This window comes from Coregonus lavaretus (assembly GCF_964263955.1).
Source record: "Coregonus lavaretus genome assembly, chromosome: 24".
Lineage (NCBI taxonomy): Eukaryota > Metazoa > Chordata > Actinopteri > Salmoniformes > Salmonidae > Coregonus > Coregonus lavaretus.
Genome location: NC_140011.1, coordinates 41000995 through 41021294, shown reverse-complemented (window position 1 = coordinate 41021294; position 20300 = coordinate 41000995). Strand labels below are relative to the sequence as shown.

The 20300-nt window shown below is 44.4% G+C and overlaps 1 protein-coding gene across 1 annotated transcript in view; it reads left to right on the top strand.

Moving 5' to 3' along the window:
• smg6 (SMG6 nonsense mediated mRNA decay factor) overlaps positions 1–6508 on the top strand; it is a 37330-nt gene extending 30822 nt beyond the window's left edge. The window contains exons 16-18 of the mRNA XM_084140751.1: positions 3265–3530; positions 3771–3852; positions 4219–6508. Coding sequence (XP_083996877.1) covers positions 3265–3530; positions 3771–3852; positions 4219–4349 — 479 coding nt within the window. The 3' untranslated portion in view covers positions 4350–6508. The remainder of the gene's footprint in view (positions 1–3264; positions 3531–3770; positions 3853–4218) is intronic.
• The last annotated feature ends 13792 nt before the right edge of the window (positions 6509–20300 follow it).

The window sequence follows — 20300 nt, the reverse complement described above, 5'->3', positions numbered from 1 at the left end:
AGACCCGCCAACAGTTCATTCACCTTCTCTCATCTCCGCTGTCCTTGAAAGTTGTCATATTTGTCGGCATGAAGACTCACATAGTGGCGACAAAGGTTATATTCTTTCAGCACTGCAACATGCTCTGAACACACCAAACATACAGCTTTCCCATTCAATTCCGTGAATAAATAGGATGACCATTTTTCTTGGAACACTCTGCACTCTGCGTCCTCTCTTTTTTGACAGAGACATATTGGGGCAATGAGGGTGCCAAAGCACATAATGTTAAAAGTAGAAGCCGTAATAAATATCGCGGGCAAAACAAAGTAGCTCATTGGCTGCACGTGCTTGACCTACTTGCTCTGCCCCGGTATAAACAGTTTGCTTGCTTAACACAATTGCTATTGCGCCATCCAGTGGACGCAATTGGAACAGCAGTTTATTTTATTGAAAAATTGCAGCGCATTTTTATACTTAATTTATTTATTTATTTATTTATTTATTTTTTCCGAAATCATCTCGCGGGCCGGATTAAACCCGTTTGCGGGCCTGATCCGGCCCGCGGGCCGTACGTTTGACACCCCTGGTCTAAAGGTTTGGCGCATAATGAAGGTGTCCAGACGCACTGCAGCGGAGTCAGTGGATTGGCTGCTGGAGGAACCTCTGGTGTATGGGGCAAGACTGGATTGTACAACTGCAGCTGTTCCACATTTCTCCAATATTCTGGTGAAGGGCAAAATCATCACCCTAAAACAGTTAATGGCCATGGCTGGGCCCACCTTAATGGATGGAAGACGGGTGGCTGAACATTTAGGGGTGAGGTCGGAAAGGATTGTCGGACAACTGCTGGGAAGGCTCTGTCAGCAGAAGAGTGGTTTACGCTTAATAGTCACAAGAAGAAAGTACAAGATGAAAACGTCTCATTTCCAAGACTGAGGATTACACCCAATATCCCAGAGTCAGAAAGAAAGGCGTTATTACTGGATTTGAGAGGGTTGGAAGAGGTGGGTTTGGATGAGGTGAATGGGAAATACAGTGGGGAAAAAAGTATTTAGTCAGCCACCAATTGTGCAAGTTCTCCCACTTAAAAAGATGAGAGAGGCCTGTAATTTTCATCATAGGTACACGTCAACTATGACAGACAAATTGAGAAAGAAAATCACATTGTAGGATTTTTTATAAATTTATTTGCAAATTATGGTGGAAAATAAGTATTTGGTCACCTACAAACAAGCAAGATTTCTGGCTCTTACAGACCTGTAACTTCTTCTTTAAGAGGCTCCTCTGTCCTCACTCGTTACCTGTATTAATGGCACCTGTTTGAACTTGTTATCAGTATAAAAGACACCTGTCCACAACCTCAAACAGTCACACTCCAAACTCCACTATGGCCAAGACCAAAGAGCTGTCAAAGGACACCAGAAACAGAATTGTAGACCTGCACCAGGCTGGGAAGACTGAATCTGCAATAGGTAAGCAGCTTGGTTTGAAGAAATCAACTGTGGGAGCAATTATTAGGAAATGGAAGACATACAAGACCACTGATAATCTCCCTCGATCTGGGGCTCCACGCAAGATCTCACCCCGTGGGGTCAAAATGATCACAAGAACGGTGAGCAAAAATCCCAGAACCACACGGGGGGACCTAGTGAATGACCTGCAGAGAGCTGGGACCAAAGTAACAAAGCCTACCATCAGTAACACACTACGCCGCCATGGACTCAAATCCTGCAGTGCCAGACGTGTCCCCCTGCTTAAGCCAGTACATGTCCAGGCCCGTCTGAAGTTTGCTAGAGTGCATTTGGATGATCCAGAAGAGGATTGGGAGAATGTCATATGGTCAGATGAAACCAAAATAGAACTTTTTGGTAAAAACTCAACTCGTCGTGTTTGGAGGACAAATAATGCTGAGTTGCATCCAAAGAACACCATACCTACTGTGAAGCATGGGGGTGGAAACATCATGCTTTGGGGCTGTTTTTCTGCAAAGGGACCAGGACGACTGATCCGTGTAAAGGAAAGAATGAATGGGGCCATGTATCGTGAGATTTTGAGTGAAAACCTCCTTCCATCAGCAAGGGCATTGAAGACTGGCTTCGTAAGAAGCATTTCAAGGTCCTGGAGTGGCCTAGCCAGTCTCCAGATCTCAACCCCATAGAAAATCTTTGGAGGGAGTTGAAAGTCGTGACGTGTACCTATGATGAAAATTACAGGCCTCTCTCATCTTTTTAAGTGGGAGAACCTGCACAATTGGTGGCTGACTAAATACTTTTTTTCCCCACTGTACTTATATAGGGGGTGTGTCAAGGTTTTTAATAAAGATGCATTGAAGAATAGAAAATACTTGGAGGGTAAAACTGGGCATTGGTGACAAGGTAAAGCCAGCATGGAGAGCACTGTACAAGCCACCGTTACAGAAGGGCACTGGTGACATGCAATGGAAGGTTTGCAGTTAATGCTTTTGTTTCTGTTATTAACTCAGATGTTGGAGATAGATGTCCTTTTTATAACATAAGAGAAACAAATTGTCACTGTTTTATAGAGTGTGAGAGGATAAAGCCTCTCTTTGAAATACTGGAGTCTTTGTTCACAGCTGTAGGGGAGATTTTCAATAACACTGTTTTTATTTTGGGGTTTCAATCTAATAAGCAACAGAAAAGAAAATATCAACTGTTACATTTTATTTTGGGGCAAGCTAAGATGTCGATTTTTCTGAGTAGGAAACATAAGATAGAAACGGGATATGGGCAGGATGTAAGATGTGTTTTTAAAGGATTAGTCAAAGCAAGAATAAAAGTGGATTTTGAGTTATTTTCGGCTGTAAAAGATCTCCCATTGTTTGAGGAGAGGTGGGTTTACGAAGGAGCGGTGTGTTTTGTGGAGAAGGGGAAACTATTTTTTGTTGAAGAAATTAGTTGAATGTATATGATTTTTTATTTTATTGTATTTTTTGTTTTAAAAAATAATAATAAATAGGAATGACACATTTGTTGTTTAATTTCTGAAAAGGCACAAAGTGTCATTATTTGTGTTAATTATTAAGTATAAAATAAAGGTTTTATAAAACTCACTCTCTCTCTCCCCCCTCTCTCTCCCCACTCTCTCTCCCTCCCTCTCTCTCCGCCCTCTGCCTCTCTCTCTCTCCCTCCCCCTCTCTCTCTCTCCCTCTTTCTCCCCCTCCCCCCCTCCCCCTCTCTCTCCCCCTCTCTCTCTCTCCCCCCCTCCCCATTCTCTCCCCCTCTCTCTCTCCCCCCTCTCCCTCTCTCTATCTCCCTTCTCCAGTGATAACAGAGTTGGATGGTCTGGCGAAGGGTCAAGAGAGCTGCGGAGGCTCTGGCGGTGTTCGTGGCGGCGGCGGTGGTTCCCGTGGTAACCCTGGCGGTGGGGGAGCGGCCCACGCACGGGCGGTCCAGGAGAAGGCCAAGGTTGCCGTGGCGTTTTTGGAGCGAGGGTTCGAGGCCAGGGAGCCCTGTCTCAGAGCGCTGACCAGCAGAGGAAGTCAACTGGAGTCCATCGCCTTCCGCAGCGAAGACACCTCCGGACAACAGGTGTGTGTGTGGGGAGAGAGAAGGGGTGTGTGTGTGTGTGTGTGTGTGTTTTAAGGTGTGTATAAGCACCCATATCCTCTGTTAAGAGAGCAGTGTTTTACCATCTCTAGTATGTGAATTAGTTTGGAGCAGTCTGACTGCATATCAATGTATTTTCATCCAGTTTTGGGCTGTCGTTGAAAATCAGCTTTAGATTTACCGGTCGCTCCCCGCCCCCTACCTCCCTTTCTCTCTCTCCAGGGGAACAATGATGATGTCATCTTGTCCTGCTGTCTCCACTACTGCAAAGACAAGGCTAAGGACTTCATGCCTGCACAGAGAGGTAGATAAAAACCTTGCACACCACCACACATTTACATCATGCCTGATTTGTCTATACTTTTATATTAACCCCCCTCTTTCCCTCTATCTTCTCCTCCCCCAAACTCCTCTCCCCCCCACTTCTTCTCCACCATCCCCCCCAACCTCTGTTCCCTCCGCTCCTCTCTCTCCCCTCTCTCTCCCCTCCCCTCCCAACCTCTGCACCCCTCCTCTCTCCCCTCCCCACCCAACCTCTGCACCCCTCCTCTCTCTCTCTCTCCCCAACCTCTTCCCCTCCTTACCCCCCTCCCCTCCTCTCCCCAACCTCCTCTCCCCTCCCCAACCTCTACCTCTCTCCACCCCTCCCTCCCCCCCTCCTCTCTACCAGACGGTCCGGTGCGGTTGCGTCGGGAGGTGGTTCTTCTGACAGATGACCGTAACCTGCGGGTCAAAGCCCTGACCAGGAATGTGCCGGTCAGAGACATCCCCTCCTTCCTCACCTGGGCCAAAGTGGGCTGAACCGGGTCACACATTAGACCACGCCCAGAGGACCCAAACAACCAATCAACTGCTGAGAACCGCTGGCCACCTCCCACACCATCGGAGTGGAGGAGGAGCCTAGAAACTAATGCAGAAGAGAAGACTGATGGAGAGAGAGAAGAAAAATGGAAACTAAAAAGCATTTTTTTTTTGTGGATTGAGTTTAATGGGCTGAGAGCTTTTTACCCTCTCGTTGTGATGAGGTGTGTGTGTTAACCACTTAGCTCATGGAGCGAGAGAGAGCGGAGGGAGGGAAGGAGGAGAGGAGAGGAGCAGGGAGAGTTTTAAGAGATGCAGGAAGGCTGGACCAGGAGGAGAGGTAGAAGACAGAAGGAGGAGAGGTAGAAGACAGAAGGAGGAGAGGTAGAAGACAGAAGGAGGAGAGGTAGAAGACAGAAGGAGGAGAGGTGTGTGTTTATTTCTGGTTTCTCCAGTCCAGCCATGCGTTGTGTGTAACTTCTGCAGTGTGTTCCCAAGGCCAGCGGCAGTATTTACCTCTGTGGAGATGACTGAGAGGAAGAGAGACATGGAATAGAGAGGGTTGGGGAGGTTAGGACTGGACGACGGAAGGCCCTAGCCTGACTGAGAAGTCAGGGTCTGTTTGACTGACAGCTGTCTGGAACCCCAGAGCAGCACAGACAGAGAGGCTCTGTAGGGGGGGGGTGGCAGGGGAGGGAGGTTGTAGTGTTGGGGTACCTTCATCAACCCACCCTCCTCCAGGTCCCCGTGACCCCGAGCCACACTCTCAGCCTCTGATGACCCGGAAGTGGTCCGTTTCAGTTCCTGTAAACCCATGAAGTGATTTGCATCTCAGTTGCCAAGCAACAGTGTTGGGCGATGTTGTTGCCCCCAGCAGCTTGTGTTGACTGACAGTCATTCCCAAGGCTTCTGTAAAGGAACAGCTTTAAAGACAAAGAAAAAATACTTTGTATTTTTTAGTATTGTGCTGTTGGTGGGTGTGTGTTGTTTCTGAGTTGGCTGGTGTATCCATTGTGTGTGTGATGTTTATACTCTACAGAAGAGCTTGTCTGGCAAGTTAGTGTTCTCACTCACCTACCCTTTTGGTTTGTTGTTTTTAAACATTAAGAAATTATAATGAGATTGAAAGTTAGTTTTAGTTCATCGTATATTTTGTGTTTGTTTCCCTTTAGTTTTTACCACCACCTATGGGTAACTCATCAGCTCCTTCAGCTTCTATAAATTATATATCTATGTTCATTCTAAGCGCAGAACTCTGTGCTGCTCTGTTTCTTTATGAGTGGCTAAGACCCAGGCTGCGTCCAAAATGATACCCTACGGGCCCTGGTCAAACGTCTATAGGAAACAGGGTGCCAACAGGGTGCCAATAGGGTTCTGTAGCACAACAGTGTGCACATGTAAACAAGCTAGTATGATAAGTGTGTTTACCACAAACGTGCGTGTGTGTGTGTGTGTGTGTGTGTGTCAGAGTACACAACATATGCACTGCGTCAGACAGACAGTCTTTTCACAACCGTAAAACGTCCCACACAATGTAAACAAAGATGACATCTGTGAATGACATACCTGACGTAATATGTTCAGTGAGAATGTGTAATGGTTTATTACGCATGCTGACGTTAAACGTGTTACCAGTTCTAATCTGTTCACCAGACGGCACAAGTTAGTTGGCTTTTATCTGTTTATACCTGTCTATGACAGTAACACGCAGACATACACACAGTTGAGTCATTTCACAAAGCTGTAAACATCAGTCTTGTTAGCCAAGTCTATGAACAACTATAGATAGACTTGGTATAAATGAGTTGAGACTCTCGATCATTTGATCTTTACCTTTGTGTGTGTGTGTGTAAACTCAATTTATTCAAGAATATTTGCCGAAACCATAGCTAGTTAACTTGTTGATCCCACTTGTTTAGGAATCTTTGGGTGCGTCCCAATGATCTCTCCTTTCTCCCGAAGTGTGCCCTTTGTGGGAGGGATTGGTGAACGAGTGCACACTTCAGGAGGAAGGAGAGATTCCCGGGACGCCCCCTCTCTCTACTCGTATTATTCTGTTCTGTCTATATGCTGGGGCCGACCGCAGGCCTGCATGTACTATCCTATCACAATGCTTTTTCATTATTTTCCATTAGTTGTTTGAATAAATGATGTTTTGATTCAAATCAGTTTTCTGTTTATTTATTTATGTTTACGTGTGTGTGGTGTACGATGATGGGTTTACATCACGTGTCAAACTCATTCCAAGGAAGGCCAAGTACCTGCGGGGTTTTCACTCCTCCCTTGTACTTGATTGATGAATTAAGGTCACTGATTACGTAAGGAACTCCTCACCTGGTTGTCTAGGTCTTAATTGAAAGGAAAAACTAAAAATCCGCAGACACTCGGCCCTCTGTGGAATGAGTTCGACATCATTGGTGGTTTGTTGTGTCTGGCAACGCATGTCGCGTTAGAATGACCCAACAATTCTGTGTTTTCATTGGCTAGCAATGTATTACCCCCCGCCTCTGGCTGGATTTCATTGAGTCCTCAACATGTCACTGTTTCGTCGACCAGGAAGCAGATATGGAATATGGAAAGAAAATGGCTTCCGCTACATTCTACAGCCACAAAGTCCAAATTGGCTAAATCGTAAAAATTGTTTTGCTTTTTGGTCTTAATTTAAGGTTAGGTTTAGGAATAAGGTTAGCAGTGTGGTTAGTGTTAGGTTTAAAATCACATTTTAAGAAGATAAATTGTAGAAATAGGCGTGGTTTATGACTTTGTGGCTGTGGTAACTAGTGACAACCGAAGTAAATCGATAAGGGGAATAGGACTCATGATGCCAGGTCGGTAGAGGAAGCCCAGACAGTTTGCTTTTGGGTAGGTCGAGTACAGGTTGTAGCATGTCCCTCGAGGAGGGAAGAAAGAGATTTTGACTTGGAAAAGTGGAATATTTTCAGGAGTTGGGTAATTGGTTAAGGGAGGAGGATTGGAGGGAAAGCGAGAAGAGATTGAAAAGACTGAGGGAGGCAGAGGATAGGGTTAAATCTGTTGAAGGGTATGTCGAGGAAAATTGGTGTCAAGTTCAAACAGAGTGAGCCGGACGCCAGTTCGAGTTCTGGAGGTGAAATGAAAGATGGGGAAGGTGTGGTGAGGGGCCCGAGCCTTGCATCGATGGACATGGTTATGATAGAGAAGTTTGGCCCAGTAGGAGTGAGATTTTTGAAGAGGGTGGATCCAGGCCTTTTGGCTGATCCATGGGTGGTTTCAGGTTGGGTGGAAAAGATGGTGGGTGCTGTTGAGTCGGTGAAGGTAACCCGAAGTGGACTTGTGATGTTTGTTTGCGTTTCTTCAGATCAGAGGGAGTAGGTGCTCCGTGCGACGCAACTTAGGGAAAGACATGTATCTTGCTTTACGCTTAGGTACAGGGCACCATTGAAATGAGTGATTTCTGGTATAAGTGTTAAGTGTGGAGGTGGTGCTATTGAAGTTGAAGATTCCTGGTGTTTGTGACGCTCGCCATTTGGTGCGACGCAGACCCGGCGGAGAGCGTGGTGAAACAGAGGTGAAACGCCGTCTGTTCTTTTGAGCTTTGATTGAGTCTTTACATGACAAAGTAACGTTCGGATATATTATGAGTTATGGTGCTAGAGCTTTTGTACCGAATACACTGCGGTGTTACAGGTGTCACGTTTGTGGGCAATGCCGCAGCAGTGTGTAGGAGGCAGATTCCAAGATGTGGGAAGTGTGCAGGAGGACATGGGACAGAGGAATGTGTAGTTTCGGTGGAAAAAGTTGTGTCAACTGTAGGGGTACATGTTGTTGGAGATCGGAAGTGTCCGGTGTGTGAGAGGCAGGGGGGGGGGGGGGTCCTGAGAGGAGTGGTGTGAGTAGTAGAGCTGTATCAGTACAGAGGGATAGGCCAACGAGTGGTATATGCTTCAGTAAGATTGGATTTTTAGCGTTTATAGTAATGGTTATCAACTGTACTGCAGGGATGGAACGTATGTCGCAGAAAACTGAGGTTGTGGTGGCAGCTTCAAATAAGTATTTGGGTGTACGAGATTTGACGTCAGAAGAGTTACAGGGTGTGTTGAATGGTGGTGTCCTAGACAGATTAGATGGAGTATGGTGGTGGGATTTTCATGAGTGTAGGGTTAGATGGTAGGGTAATCTGTGCCACTCGGTCACGTTGTCAACAAAGCAGCATAAAATAAATGTTAGAATTTTCAAACTAGTTTTCATTGGGAAGGCAGATAAAGCGTTAAAAAAATAAAAAGCAATCACTTTTGCATGTGAAAATACAGAATCCTACTCATTACACACGTTCTTAATTATGTCACTTTTATTTTGAGCCGACCCTGACCATCCACTCAAGAAAACATCGTCTCGCGGCTGAATCTAGTTGATGATCCCTGGACTAGGGTCTGATTTTATGGTGCTTTCAAGACAACTGGGAACTCGGAAAATTAACGATTCAAATCGTGATGTCAGTGATCTTCAGGTCGGAATGTCAGCGCTCTAGAAAGATGCCAGAGTCTAATTGGAATGAATGGCAGTAGAGGCATAGGGGATGCATTTCCGGCTTGTGATATCAGAAATTGTGTAATAGAATGATTGTCAACCTAAAACACTGTCATATGATGTAAATATAGTATAGAGGTTTTATATTTGTATTTGTGTGTGTGTGTAAACTCAATTTATTCAAGAATATTTGCCGAAACCATAGCTAGTTAACTTGTTGATCCCACTTGTTTAGGAATCTTTGGGTGCGTCCCAATGATCTCTCCTTTCTCCCGAAGTGTGCCCTTTGTGGGAGGGATTGGTGAACGAGTGCACACTTCAGGAGGAAGGAGAGATTCCCGGGACGCCCCCTCTCTCTACTCGTATTATTCTGTTCTGTCTATATGCTGGGGCCGACCGCAGGCCTGCATGTACTATCCTATCACAATGCTTTTTCATTATTTTCCATTAGTTGTTTGAATAAATGATGTTTTGATTCAAATCAGTTTTCTGTTTATTTATTTATGTTTACGTGTGTGTGGTGTACGATGATGGGTTTACATCACGTGTCAAACTCATTCCAAGGAAGGCCAAGTACCTGCGGGGTTTTCACTCCTCCCTTGTACTTGATTGATGAATTAAGGTCACTGATTACGTAAGGAACTCCTCACCTGGTTGTCTAGGTCTTAATTGAAAGGAAAAACTAAAAATCCGCAGACACTCGGCCCTCTGTGGAATGAGTTCGACATCATTGGTGGTTTGTTGTGTCTGGCAACGCATGTCGCGTTAGAATGACCCAACAATTCTGTGTTTTCATTGGCTAGCAATGTATTACCCCCCGCCTCTGGCTGGATTTCATTGAGTCCTCAACATGTCACTGTTTCGTCGACCAGGAAGCAGATATGGAATATGGAAAGAAAATGGCTTCCGCTACATTCTACAGCCACAAAGTCCAAATTGGCTAAATCGTAAAAATTGTTTTGCTTTTTGGTCTTAATTTAAGGTTAGGTTTAGGAATAAGGTTAGCAGTGTGGTTAGTGTTAGGTTTAAAATCACATTTTAAGAAGATAAATTGTAGAAATAGGCGTGGTTTATGACTTTGTGGCTGTGGTAACTAGTGACAACCGAAGTAAATCGATAAGGGGAATAGGACTCATGATGCCAGGTCGGTAGAGGAAGCCCAGACAGTTTGCTTTTGGGTAGGTCGAGTACAGGTTGTAGCATGTCCCTCGAGGAGGGAAGAAAGAGATTTTGACTTGGAAAAGTGGAATATTTTCAGGAGTTGGGTAATTGGTTAAGGGAGGAGGATTGGAGGGAAAGCGAGAAGAGATTGAAAAGACTGAGGGAGGCAGAGGATAGGGTTAAATCTGTTGAAGGGTATGTCGAGGAAAATTGGTGTCAAGTTCAAACAGAGTGAGCCGGACGCCAGTTCGAGTTCTGGAGGTGAAATGAAAGATGGGGAAGGTGTGGTGAGGAGCCCGAGCCTTGCATCGATGGACATGGTTATGATAGAGAAGTTTGGCCCAGTAGGAGTGAGATTTTTGAAGAGGGTGGATCCAGGCCTTTTGGCTGATCCATGGGTGGTTTCAGGTTGGGTGGAAAAGATGATGGGTGCTGAGGCGGTGAAGGCAACCTGAAGTGGACTTGTGATGTTTGTTTGTGTTTCTTCAGATCAGAGGGAGTAGGTGCTCCGTGCGACGCAACTTAGGGAAAGACATGTATCTTGCTTTACGCTTAGGTACAGGGCACCATTGAAGGGAGTGATTTCTGGTATAAGTGTGGAGGTGGTGCTATTGAAGTTGAAGATTCCTGGTGTTTGTGACGCTCGCCATTTGGTGCGACGCAGACCCGGCGGAGAGCGTGGTGAAACAGAGGTGAAACGCCGTCTGTTCTTTTGAGCTTTGATTGAGTCTTTACCTGACAAAGTAACGTTCGGATATATTATGAGTTATGGTGCTAGAGCTTTTGTACCGAATACACTGCGGTGTTACAGGTGTCACGTTTGTGGGCAATGCCGCAGCAGTGTGTAGGAGGCAGATTCCAAAATGTGGGAAGTGTGCAGGAGGACATGGGACAGAGGAATGTGTAGTTTCGGTGGAAAAAGTTGTGTCAACTGTAGGGGTACATGTTGTTGGAGATCGGAAGTGTCCGGTGTGTGAGAGGCAGGTTGAGGTGGCCGGGGTCAGAGTAGTGCAAAAGGTGTCATATGCTGAGGCAGTGAAGAAAGTAGAGGAAGATGGGTTAGGGGGGGGGGGGGGGGGGGGTCCTGAGAGGAGTGGTGTGGCCAACGAGTGGTATATGCTTCAGTAAGATTGGATTATTAGCGTTTATAGTAATGGTTATCAACTGTACTGCAGGGATGGAACGTATGTCGCAGAAAACTGAGGTTGTGGTGGCAGCTTCAAATAAGTATTTGGGTGTACGAGATTTGACGTCAGAAGAGTTACAGGGTGTGTTGAATGGTGGTGTCCTAAACAGATTAGGTGGAGTATGGTGGTGGGATTTTCATGAGTGTAGGGTTAGATGGTAGGGTTATCTGTGCCACTCTGTCACGTTGTCAACAAAGCAGCATAAAATAAATGTTAGAATTTTCAAACTAGTTTTCATTGGGAAGGCAGATAAAGCGTTAAAAAAATAAAAAGCAATCACTTTTGCATGTGAAAATACAGAATCCTACTCATTACACACGTTCTTAATTATGTCACTTTTATTTTGAGCCGACCCTGACCATCCACTCAAGAAAACATAGTCTCGCGGCTGAATCTAGTTGATGATCCCTTGACTAGGGTCTGATTTTATGGTGCTTTCAAGACAACTGGGAACTCGGAAAATTAACGATTCAAATCATGATGTCAGTGATCTTCAGGTCGGAATGTCAGCGCTCTAGAAAGATGCCAGAGTCTAATTGGAATGAATGGCAGTAGAGGCATAGGGGATGCATTTCCGGCTTGTGATATCAGAAATTGTGTAATAGAATGATTGTCAACCTAAAACACTGTCATATGATGTAAATATAGTATAGAGGTTTTATATTTTGATTTCCTGTAGAAATATATCTGTAGAAATATATCTAAGTCTCAATGTCTCAATTTGTTTTTTTCTTGGAAATCTGTGAGTGATCTTATATGATACAATATCAGTACTTGTTGCATTTACAACTTGTCTAAGTCCTATCATCAACCATAACTCCTAATTCTAGATCTCTTAACAAAAATAGTCCAGATGTGCATTCCAAGAGGCTCCCGTTTTTCGGCGATCATGTTCCCTAGTGAGAATGTCAGTTGGTTTGAATAAATATTCCAAAATGTTGCGGTGAAGCTGGAAAGACCTCCTTTCTGTACGGATTACTGTCTTTTTAGCTGCAATATTCAAACTGGAAATGACTGCTACCTATTTCTTCTCCTTAGCTCCTGGGGGTCTGGAGAGAACTCTCCCTGAAGAGGAGGTTCCCCCTAAACAGCAGCAGCACTGTGAGCAGGAGTGGAGCCCCAGTCTGGGGCAGGAGGACCCAGAGCCCACACCGATTACAGAGGAACAGGAGAAACTCAGGACCAGTCAGGAGGAAGAGCAGCTTCAAAGACTTAGGTCTGCTACCACAGAGGTGATACAGTTGATATTTATTCCTCGCTGTGTGGAAAGTGACTGCGATCAGGACAGCAAAAGGGACTCTCTACCCACCAACACAACTGAACAGGCCCAATCAGAATCAGATGAAGAGCACTACAGAGTATCAGAACCAACCAGTGACTCTCAGTCCCTCTCTGCAGTAAATCCAGACTGTTCTGCAGCGCCAAGTGAAATCATTTTAAGTATTGATGAGGAGGAGAGTGAAGAGCTACCGTCAGGGTCAAAGAGAACCCGGGCAAAGAAAGGACAAAGCTCTCAAGTCTGCACTGAGGCCAAGACAACCAATGAGCAGAAAGCACCATTGAAGTGTCACACAAGCAAGAGACGATACAGTTGCAGTTAACTCTTTAAGGTACTAGCCAGTTTAAAAGTACATCAGAGAATTCACAATAGAGAGAAACCTCCACTTCAGAGATGTCCTTCATGTCCTAAAACCTCTAAGGAGTTTAGAACGACACCAGACACTTCACACAGGGGAGCCATAATACGAGTGTGCTGTGTGTGGTAAAGGATTTGCCTACTTAGACTCTTTAAAAGATCATTTGCAAATTCACACGTGTGAGAAATCATTTAAGTGCCAAGAATGTGGCAAATCCTTCAGATCCAAGACATACTTCAACAAGCATATGATTACTACTCATCCAGGAGTAAAGACATGCAGCTGTCCTGTGTGCAATAAAAGCTTTAAGACTCCAAGCCATTTTAAAACGCATCAGTTCACCCACACAAAGGAAAAACCACACATAGGAGAAATCACAAGTGTTCTGTGTGCACTAAATGCTTTGCTAGCTCAGGTCTTTTAAAAATACAGCAAGTATATCACACGGGTGAGAAACCACATAAGTGCAAAGAATGTGACAAATGCTTCCATCGCAAGGGACATCTGGTTGAGCATACAGTGAGGGGAAAAAAGTATTTGATCCCCTGCTGATTTTGTACGTTTGCCCACTGACAAAGAAATGATCAGTCTATAATTTTAATGGTAGGTTTATTTGAACAGTGAGACAGAATAACAACAACAAAAATACAGAAAAACGCATGTCAAAAATGTTATAAATTGATTTGCATTTTAATGAGGGAAATAAGTATTTGACCCCCTCTCAATCAGAAAGATTTCTGGCTCCCAGGTGTCTTTTATACAGGTAACGAGCTGAGATTAGGAGCACACTCTTAAAGGGAGTGCTCCTAATCTCAGTTTGTTACCTGTATAAAAGACACCTGTCCACAGAAGCAATCAATCAATCAGATTCCAAACTCTCCACCATGGCCAAGACCAAAGAGCTCTCCAAGGATGTCAGGGACAAGATTGTAGACCTACACAAGGCTGGAATGGGCTACAAGACCCTTGCCAAGCAGCTTGGTGAGAAGGTGACAACAGTTGGTGCGATTATTCGCAAATGGAAGAAACACAAAAGAACTGTCAATCTCCCTCGGCCTGGGGCTCCATGCAAGATCTCACCTCGTGGAGTTGCAATGATCATGAGAACGGTGAGGAATCAGCCCAGAACTACACGGGAGGATCTTGTCAATGATCTCAAGGCAGCTGGGACCATAGTCACCAAGAAAACAATTGGTAACACATTACACCGTGAAGGACTGAAATCCTGCAGCGCCCACAAGGTCCCCCTGCTCAAGAAAGCACATATACAGGCCCGTCTGAAGTTTGCCAATGAACATCTGAATGATTCAGAGGAGAACTGGGTGAAAGTGTTGTGGTCAGATGAGATCAAAATCGAACTCTTTGGCATCAACTCAACTCGCCATGTTTGGAGGAGGAGGAATGCTGCCTATGATCCCAAGAACACCATCCCCACCGTCAAACATGGAGGTGGAAACAGAAGCCAGGGCATTGAAAATGGGTTGTGGATGGGTATTCCATTATGGCAATGACCCAAAACACACAGCCAATGCAACAAAGGAGTGGCTCAAGAAGAAGCACATTAAGGTACTGGAGTGGCCTAGCCAGTCTCCAGACCTTAATCCCATAGAAAATATGTGGAGGGAGCTGAAGGATCGAGTTGCCAAACGTCAGCCTCGAAACCTTAATGACTTGGAGAAGATCTGCAAAGAGGAGTGGAACAAAATCCCTCCTGAGATGTGTGCAAACCTGGTGGCCAACTACAAGAAACGTCTGACCTCTGTGATTGCCAACAAGGGTTTTGCCACCAAGTACTAAGTAATGTTTTGCAGAGGGGTCAAATACTTATTTCCCTCATTAAAATGCAAATCAATTTATAACATTTTTGACATGCGTTTTATCTGGATTTGTTTTTGTTATTCTGTCTCTCACTGTTCAAATAAACCTACCATTAAAATTATAGACTGATCATGTCTTTGTCAGTGGGCAAACGTACAAAATCAGCAGGGGATCAAATACTATTTTCCCTCACTGTTTGAGGACTCACATGGGAGAGAAACCATTTAAGTGTAACGTTTGCAGCAAAAGCTTCACTCTGAGTGGACACCTGACAGAGCATATGAGGACTCACACAGGGGAGAAATCATGTAAGTGCCCTGTATGTGAGAAAGGCTTTACATCGTTAAGTCTTCTAAAACGCCACCAGCGAATCCACACTGCAGAGAAACCATACAAGTGTTCTGTATGTGAAAAATGCTTCACATCAAGTTATCTCAAACTCCACCAGCGAACCTACACAAGGGAGAAAGCATTTAAGTTTGTTGTATGTGAAAAAGGCTATACATCATAAAGTATTCTAAAACGCCACCAGCAGGTTCACTGTGACGAGAAGCCAGAAGAAAAACAATCAGAGAAAGCGTTGTATTTTTGCAGCGATTGTGGCAAAAGCTTCTGAACAATGAGTTTCCTGAGAGTGTATATGAAGACTCACACACAGAGAGAGATCTGCATAAGTGTCCTGTTTGAGGCCTCCCGAGTGGCGCAGCGGTCTAAGGCACTGCATCGCAGTGCTTGAGGCGTCACTACAGACCCGGGTCTTCCGGTCGCAGCCGGCGGTGACCGGGAGACCCATGAGGTAGCCCACAATTGGCTCAGCGTCGTCCGGGTTAGGGGAGGGTTTGGCCGGCCGGGACGTCCTTGTCCCATCGCGCTCTAGCGACTCGTTGTGGCGGGCCGGGCGCATGCACGTTGACTTCGGTAACCAGTTGTACAGTGTTTCCTCCGACACATTGGCTGGCTTCCAGGTTAAGCGAGCAGTGTGTCAAGAAGCAGTGCGCCTTGGCAGGGTCGTGTTTTGGAGGACGCATGGCTCTCGACCTTCGCCTCGCCCAAGTCCGTACGGGAGTTGCAGCGATGGGACAAGACTGTAACTACCAATTGGAAGAAAAAAAATGTTGGTCCTTTTTGTGGAAAAGGCTGTACATCATTGAGTTATCTCAAAGACCACCCGGGAATTCACACTGGGAGAAATCATATGTGCACTGCTTGCGGCAAAAGCTTCACTTGAAAGCAAGTCCTGACAGAACACATGAAGACTCACGCAGGAGAAAAATCACTTCAGTGTAACGTTTGTAGCAAAAGCTTCAGTCAGAGCGGATACCTGTCACGTCATATGATGACACACACAGGGGAGAAATCCCAGAAACCATTTAAGTGTTCTGTATGTGGACAACGCTGGATATCATTAAGTATTCTAAAAAGCCACCAGCGAATTCACACCGGAGTGAAACCATGCCAGTGCAACGTTTGCAGCAGAAGCTTCACTCAGAGCACAGTCCTGACGCAACATATGCAGACGCACACGGGGGAGAAATCATATAAGTGTTCTATATGTGAAAAATGCTTTACAACATTAGGTGATCTGACACGCCACAAGCGATTTCACACAGGAGAGAAATCGTATCGCTGCAACGGTTGTGACAAGTGCTTCAATCAGAGTAGTTCCCCTAAATCACACATTAAGAATGTTCACAAGAGAGAGAACACATAACAGTGTCCAATGTGTCAGTCAGAAGATGGAAAGGCTTATTCTAACTGACACCTGGAAGAGAACAACACACCATGGATTTTGGGCACTGGTCAGCCAGGCTACTAGGCCACAATTTTAACTAGCCAAGGTCCAAAATCTGTGCCATGCGATATTTGAAAAGATGTTGCTTATTTTGAAGAGAGCAGTCTGTGGATTTGTAAGCAGCAGGAGTCCATACTGATTAATGATAGAAGACAGTTCAAATATCCTGTTTCATTCTATCTTCATTTAAAGGAAGGTTTAGTTATTGTTAAAGGACAATGCTCATTGTTCACAAAAATGTCTGAATAAAATGGTTGTTGAATGATTGTAATTTTGAATAAACTTTATTTTGTTTTTATTTTACATGGCTGTCTAACAGCAGGGCTGGTATTCATAAAGCCTCTCATGGTGAATTTGCACCCGACACCAGTGTGTCACCAGTGTTTATGTTAATGTGAGCTCTAGTGTTATTTTGTTTACATCAGATGTGTGACAATACAGACTTGGGGCAAGCAGAATCAACAACCTCTGCAACCTCATGACAACTGCTTTGTGAGAAGGTGTTAACCGTGAAAGGTGTTAACTTATGTTCACAGTCAGCCATTGTTATTTAAAGGCCGGCTGAAAAAGTATAAGTGGCCTGTCCTTGGACCACGGAGGCCCAGCGAAACACTGGAGCCGGACTATGGAGTGGAAACACAAAAGTCTGAGCCTTTCTTTGTAAAACACCGGGGTAAGTCTTAGGTGGAAATGCAGCTTCAGAGTGCTGAGTGCTGATCTAGGATCAGGGTTCCCCCGTCCATGTAATCTTACTCATTATGATGATCTAGGTAAAACTGATCCTAGATCAGTACTCCTACTTTGTGACTACGATAATAATACAGGCCCAGGAGCGAGGACCCGTTAACACAAAGGGAGTTATTATATACAGTGCATTCGGAAAGTATTCACACCCCATTACTTTTTCCAAATGTTGTTACGTTACAGCCTTATTCTAAAATTGATGAAATAATTCCCCCCCCCCTCATCAATCTACGCACAACACCCCATAATGACAAAGAAAAACAGGTTTTTAGAAATGTTTGCACATTTATTAAAAATAGAAAACGGAAATATCACAGCTACGTAAGTATTCAGACCCTTTACTCAGTACTTTGTTGAAGCACCTTTGGCAGCGATTACAGCCTCAAGTCTTCTTGGGTACGACGCTACAAGCTTGGCACACCTGTATTTGGGGAGTTTCTCCCATTCTTCTCTGCAGATCCTCTCAAGCTCTGTCAAATTGGATGGGGAGCGTCACTGCACAACTATTTTCAGGTCTCTCCAGAGATGTTCGATCGGGTTCAAGTCCGGGCTCTGGCTGGGCCACTCAAGGACATTCAGAGACTTGTCCCGCAGCCGCTCCTGCGTGGTCTTGGCTGTGTGCTTAGAGTTGTTGTCCTGTTGGAAGTTGAACCTTCTCCCCAGTCTGAGGTCCTGGGCGCTCTGGAGCAGTTTTCATCAAGGATCTCTCTGTACTTTGCTCCGTTCATCTTTCCCTCGATCCTGACTAGTCTCCCAGTCCCTGCCGCTGAAAAACATCCCCACAGCATGATGCTGCCACCACCATGCTTCACCTTTAGCGATGGTGCCAGGTTTCCTCCAGACGTGATGCTTGGCATTCTGGCCAAAGTATTCAGTCTTGGTTTCATCAGACCAGAGAATCTTGTTTCTCATGGTCTGCGTGTCCTTCAGGTGCCTTTTGGCAAACTCCAAGTGAGCTGTCATGTGCCTTTTACTGAGGAGTGGCTTCTGTCTGGCCACTCTACCATAAAGGCCTGATTGGCGGAGTGCTGCAGAGATGGTTGTCCTTCTGGAAGGTTCTCTCATCTCCACAGAGGAACTCTAGAGCTCTGTCAGAGTGACCATCGGGTTCTTGGTCACCTCCCTGACCAAGGCCCTTCTTTCCCGATTGCTCAGTTTGGCCAGACAGCCAGCTATAGTCTAGGTGGTTCCAAACTTCTTCCATTTAAGAATGATGGAGACCACAGTGTTCTTGGGGACCTTCAATGCTGCAGACATTTTTTGGTACCCTTCCCCAGATCTGTGATTTGACACAATCCTGTCTCTGAGCTCTAAGGACAATTCCTTCGACCTCATGGCTTGGTTTTTGCTCTGACATGCACTTTCAACTGTGGGACCTTATATAGACAGGTGTGTGCTTTTCCAAATCATGTCCAATCAATTGAATTTACCACAGGTAGACTCCAATCAAGTTGTAGAAACATCTCAAGGATGATCAATGCAAACAGGATGCACCTGAGCTCAATTTCGGGTCTCATAGCGAACGGTCTGAATACTTATGTAAATAAGCTATTTCTGTTTTTATTTTATTTTTATAAATTTGCAAACATTTCTAAAAACCTGTTTTCGCTTTGTCTTTATGGGGTATTGTGTGTAGATTGATGAGGATAAAAAATAATTTATTATATTTTAAAATAAATCTGTAATGTAACAAAATTTTGAAAAAGTGAAGGGGTCTGAATACTTTCCGAATGCACTGTAGGTTTATGGTTTCTCAACCGTTGTTGACGTACATACAGTAGGTCTATCAGGTAGAGATGTACTGTACAGTCTCCCAAACCCATTCTCTGTTCAGTGGGGGACTTTCTGTCTGTCATTGGATCCTTACTTTTTTTATTTGATTGAAGCTCAAATCAAATTTGATCGGTTGCATACACATATTTAACAGATGTTATTGCGGGTGTAGAGAAATGCTTGTGTTCCTAGCTCCAACAGTGCTGTAGTATCTAACAATTCACAACAATACACACCAATCTAAAAGGAAAATAATGGCTCCGGTCAAAAATCTGTGCGATGCGATATTTGAAAAGACAAAGGTAAGATCTCAAATGCATACTCCTAGTCCTCTCTCCTCATCTCCTCAAAACCCATTGGATGAGAAAGCCAGAGGTTCCTCCTCTCTGACCTTCTCCTCTAATGGGTTTTTGAGAAGGAGAGGACAGGAGGAGTATGCAATTGAGATCTTCCCCGGGTTTCTCTAGCAGACAGGCTAGTTTGTATGGAGCGAGATAACTGCCAAAAGGTTGAACGTACATATCGTTAGGATTTTAAGAAAATCCATACATAATTTGCTATGCTAGTAAGAAAAGCCATGCGTGAAACATCAAACGTAATCCTGACATTTCATCTGTGAACATACAAACACCATGTTACGATTATGGACCAACATTTCAGCCTTGAACAAATATTGCGTTGCAATTCTGACGTACAATAATACCTTTCAGAGTTTTGGCAGTTTCATCTCATCAACAAAACAAAAGTTCACCGAAAGGCCTGTGAGGAGTGCTACGAGAACAAGCATAACACAGTATAAAGAACGGAAGTCAGGGAAACCGGAAATAGTTATCCTGCAAGTTTTCAAGTTAAAAGTCTCCATTCTTTATTACTCCTTAGTTGAGTTTACTTCACATTTAGGTAGCTAATGTAATGGATTTGTTTGCCAGCGCAATTCTAGATATCACTAGCTGTATTATGCCTACAACAGTGAAGTTTCAGTCCGCTAGGTGTATCTCTACAGCATATGCATATCTCTGGGTGACGTGGACATCCCAATGCATGCACCTTATCAAAATATGACTGATTCAATATTGCACCATCCCATTCTCTGGGCTCTGTCTGCAAATATAACCAGTAGTATCTACCAGGAATAATGAAACATATAATAATAATAGATGTTTGGTGAATCTATGAATTATGTACAACCACTGGAGTCTTTGCCACTCCAAAAAAAAAAATATATATATTTTGATATTGATTTCTTCACTCAAAATCTTGCCAAAGCAATATTCTGTAGGAGGGGTTAATATTAATTTCTAATAATTTTACATGATTTATATGAATCAGGTAA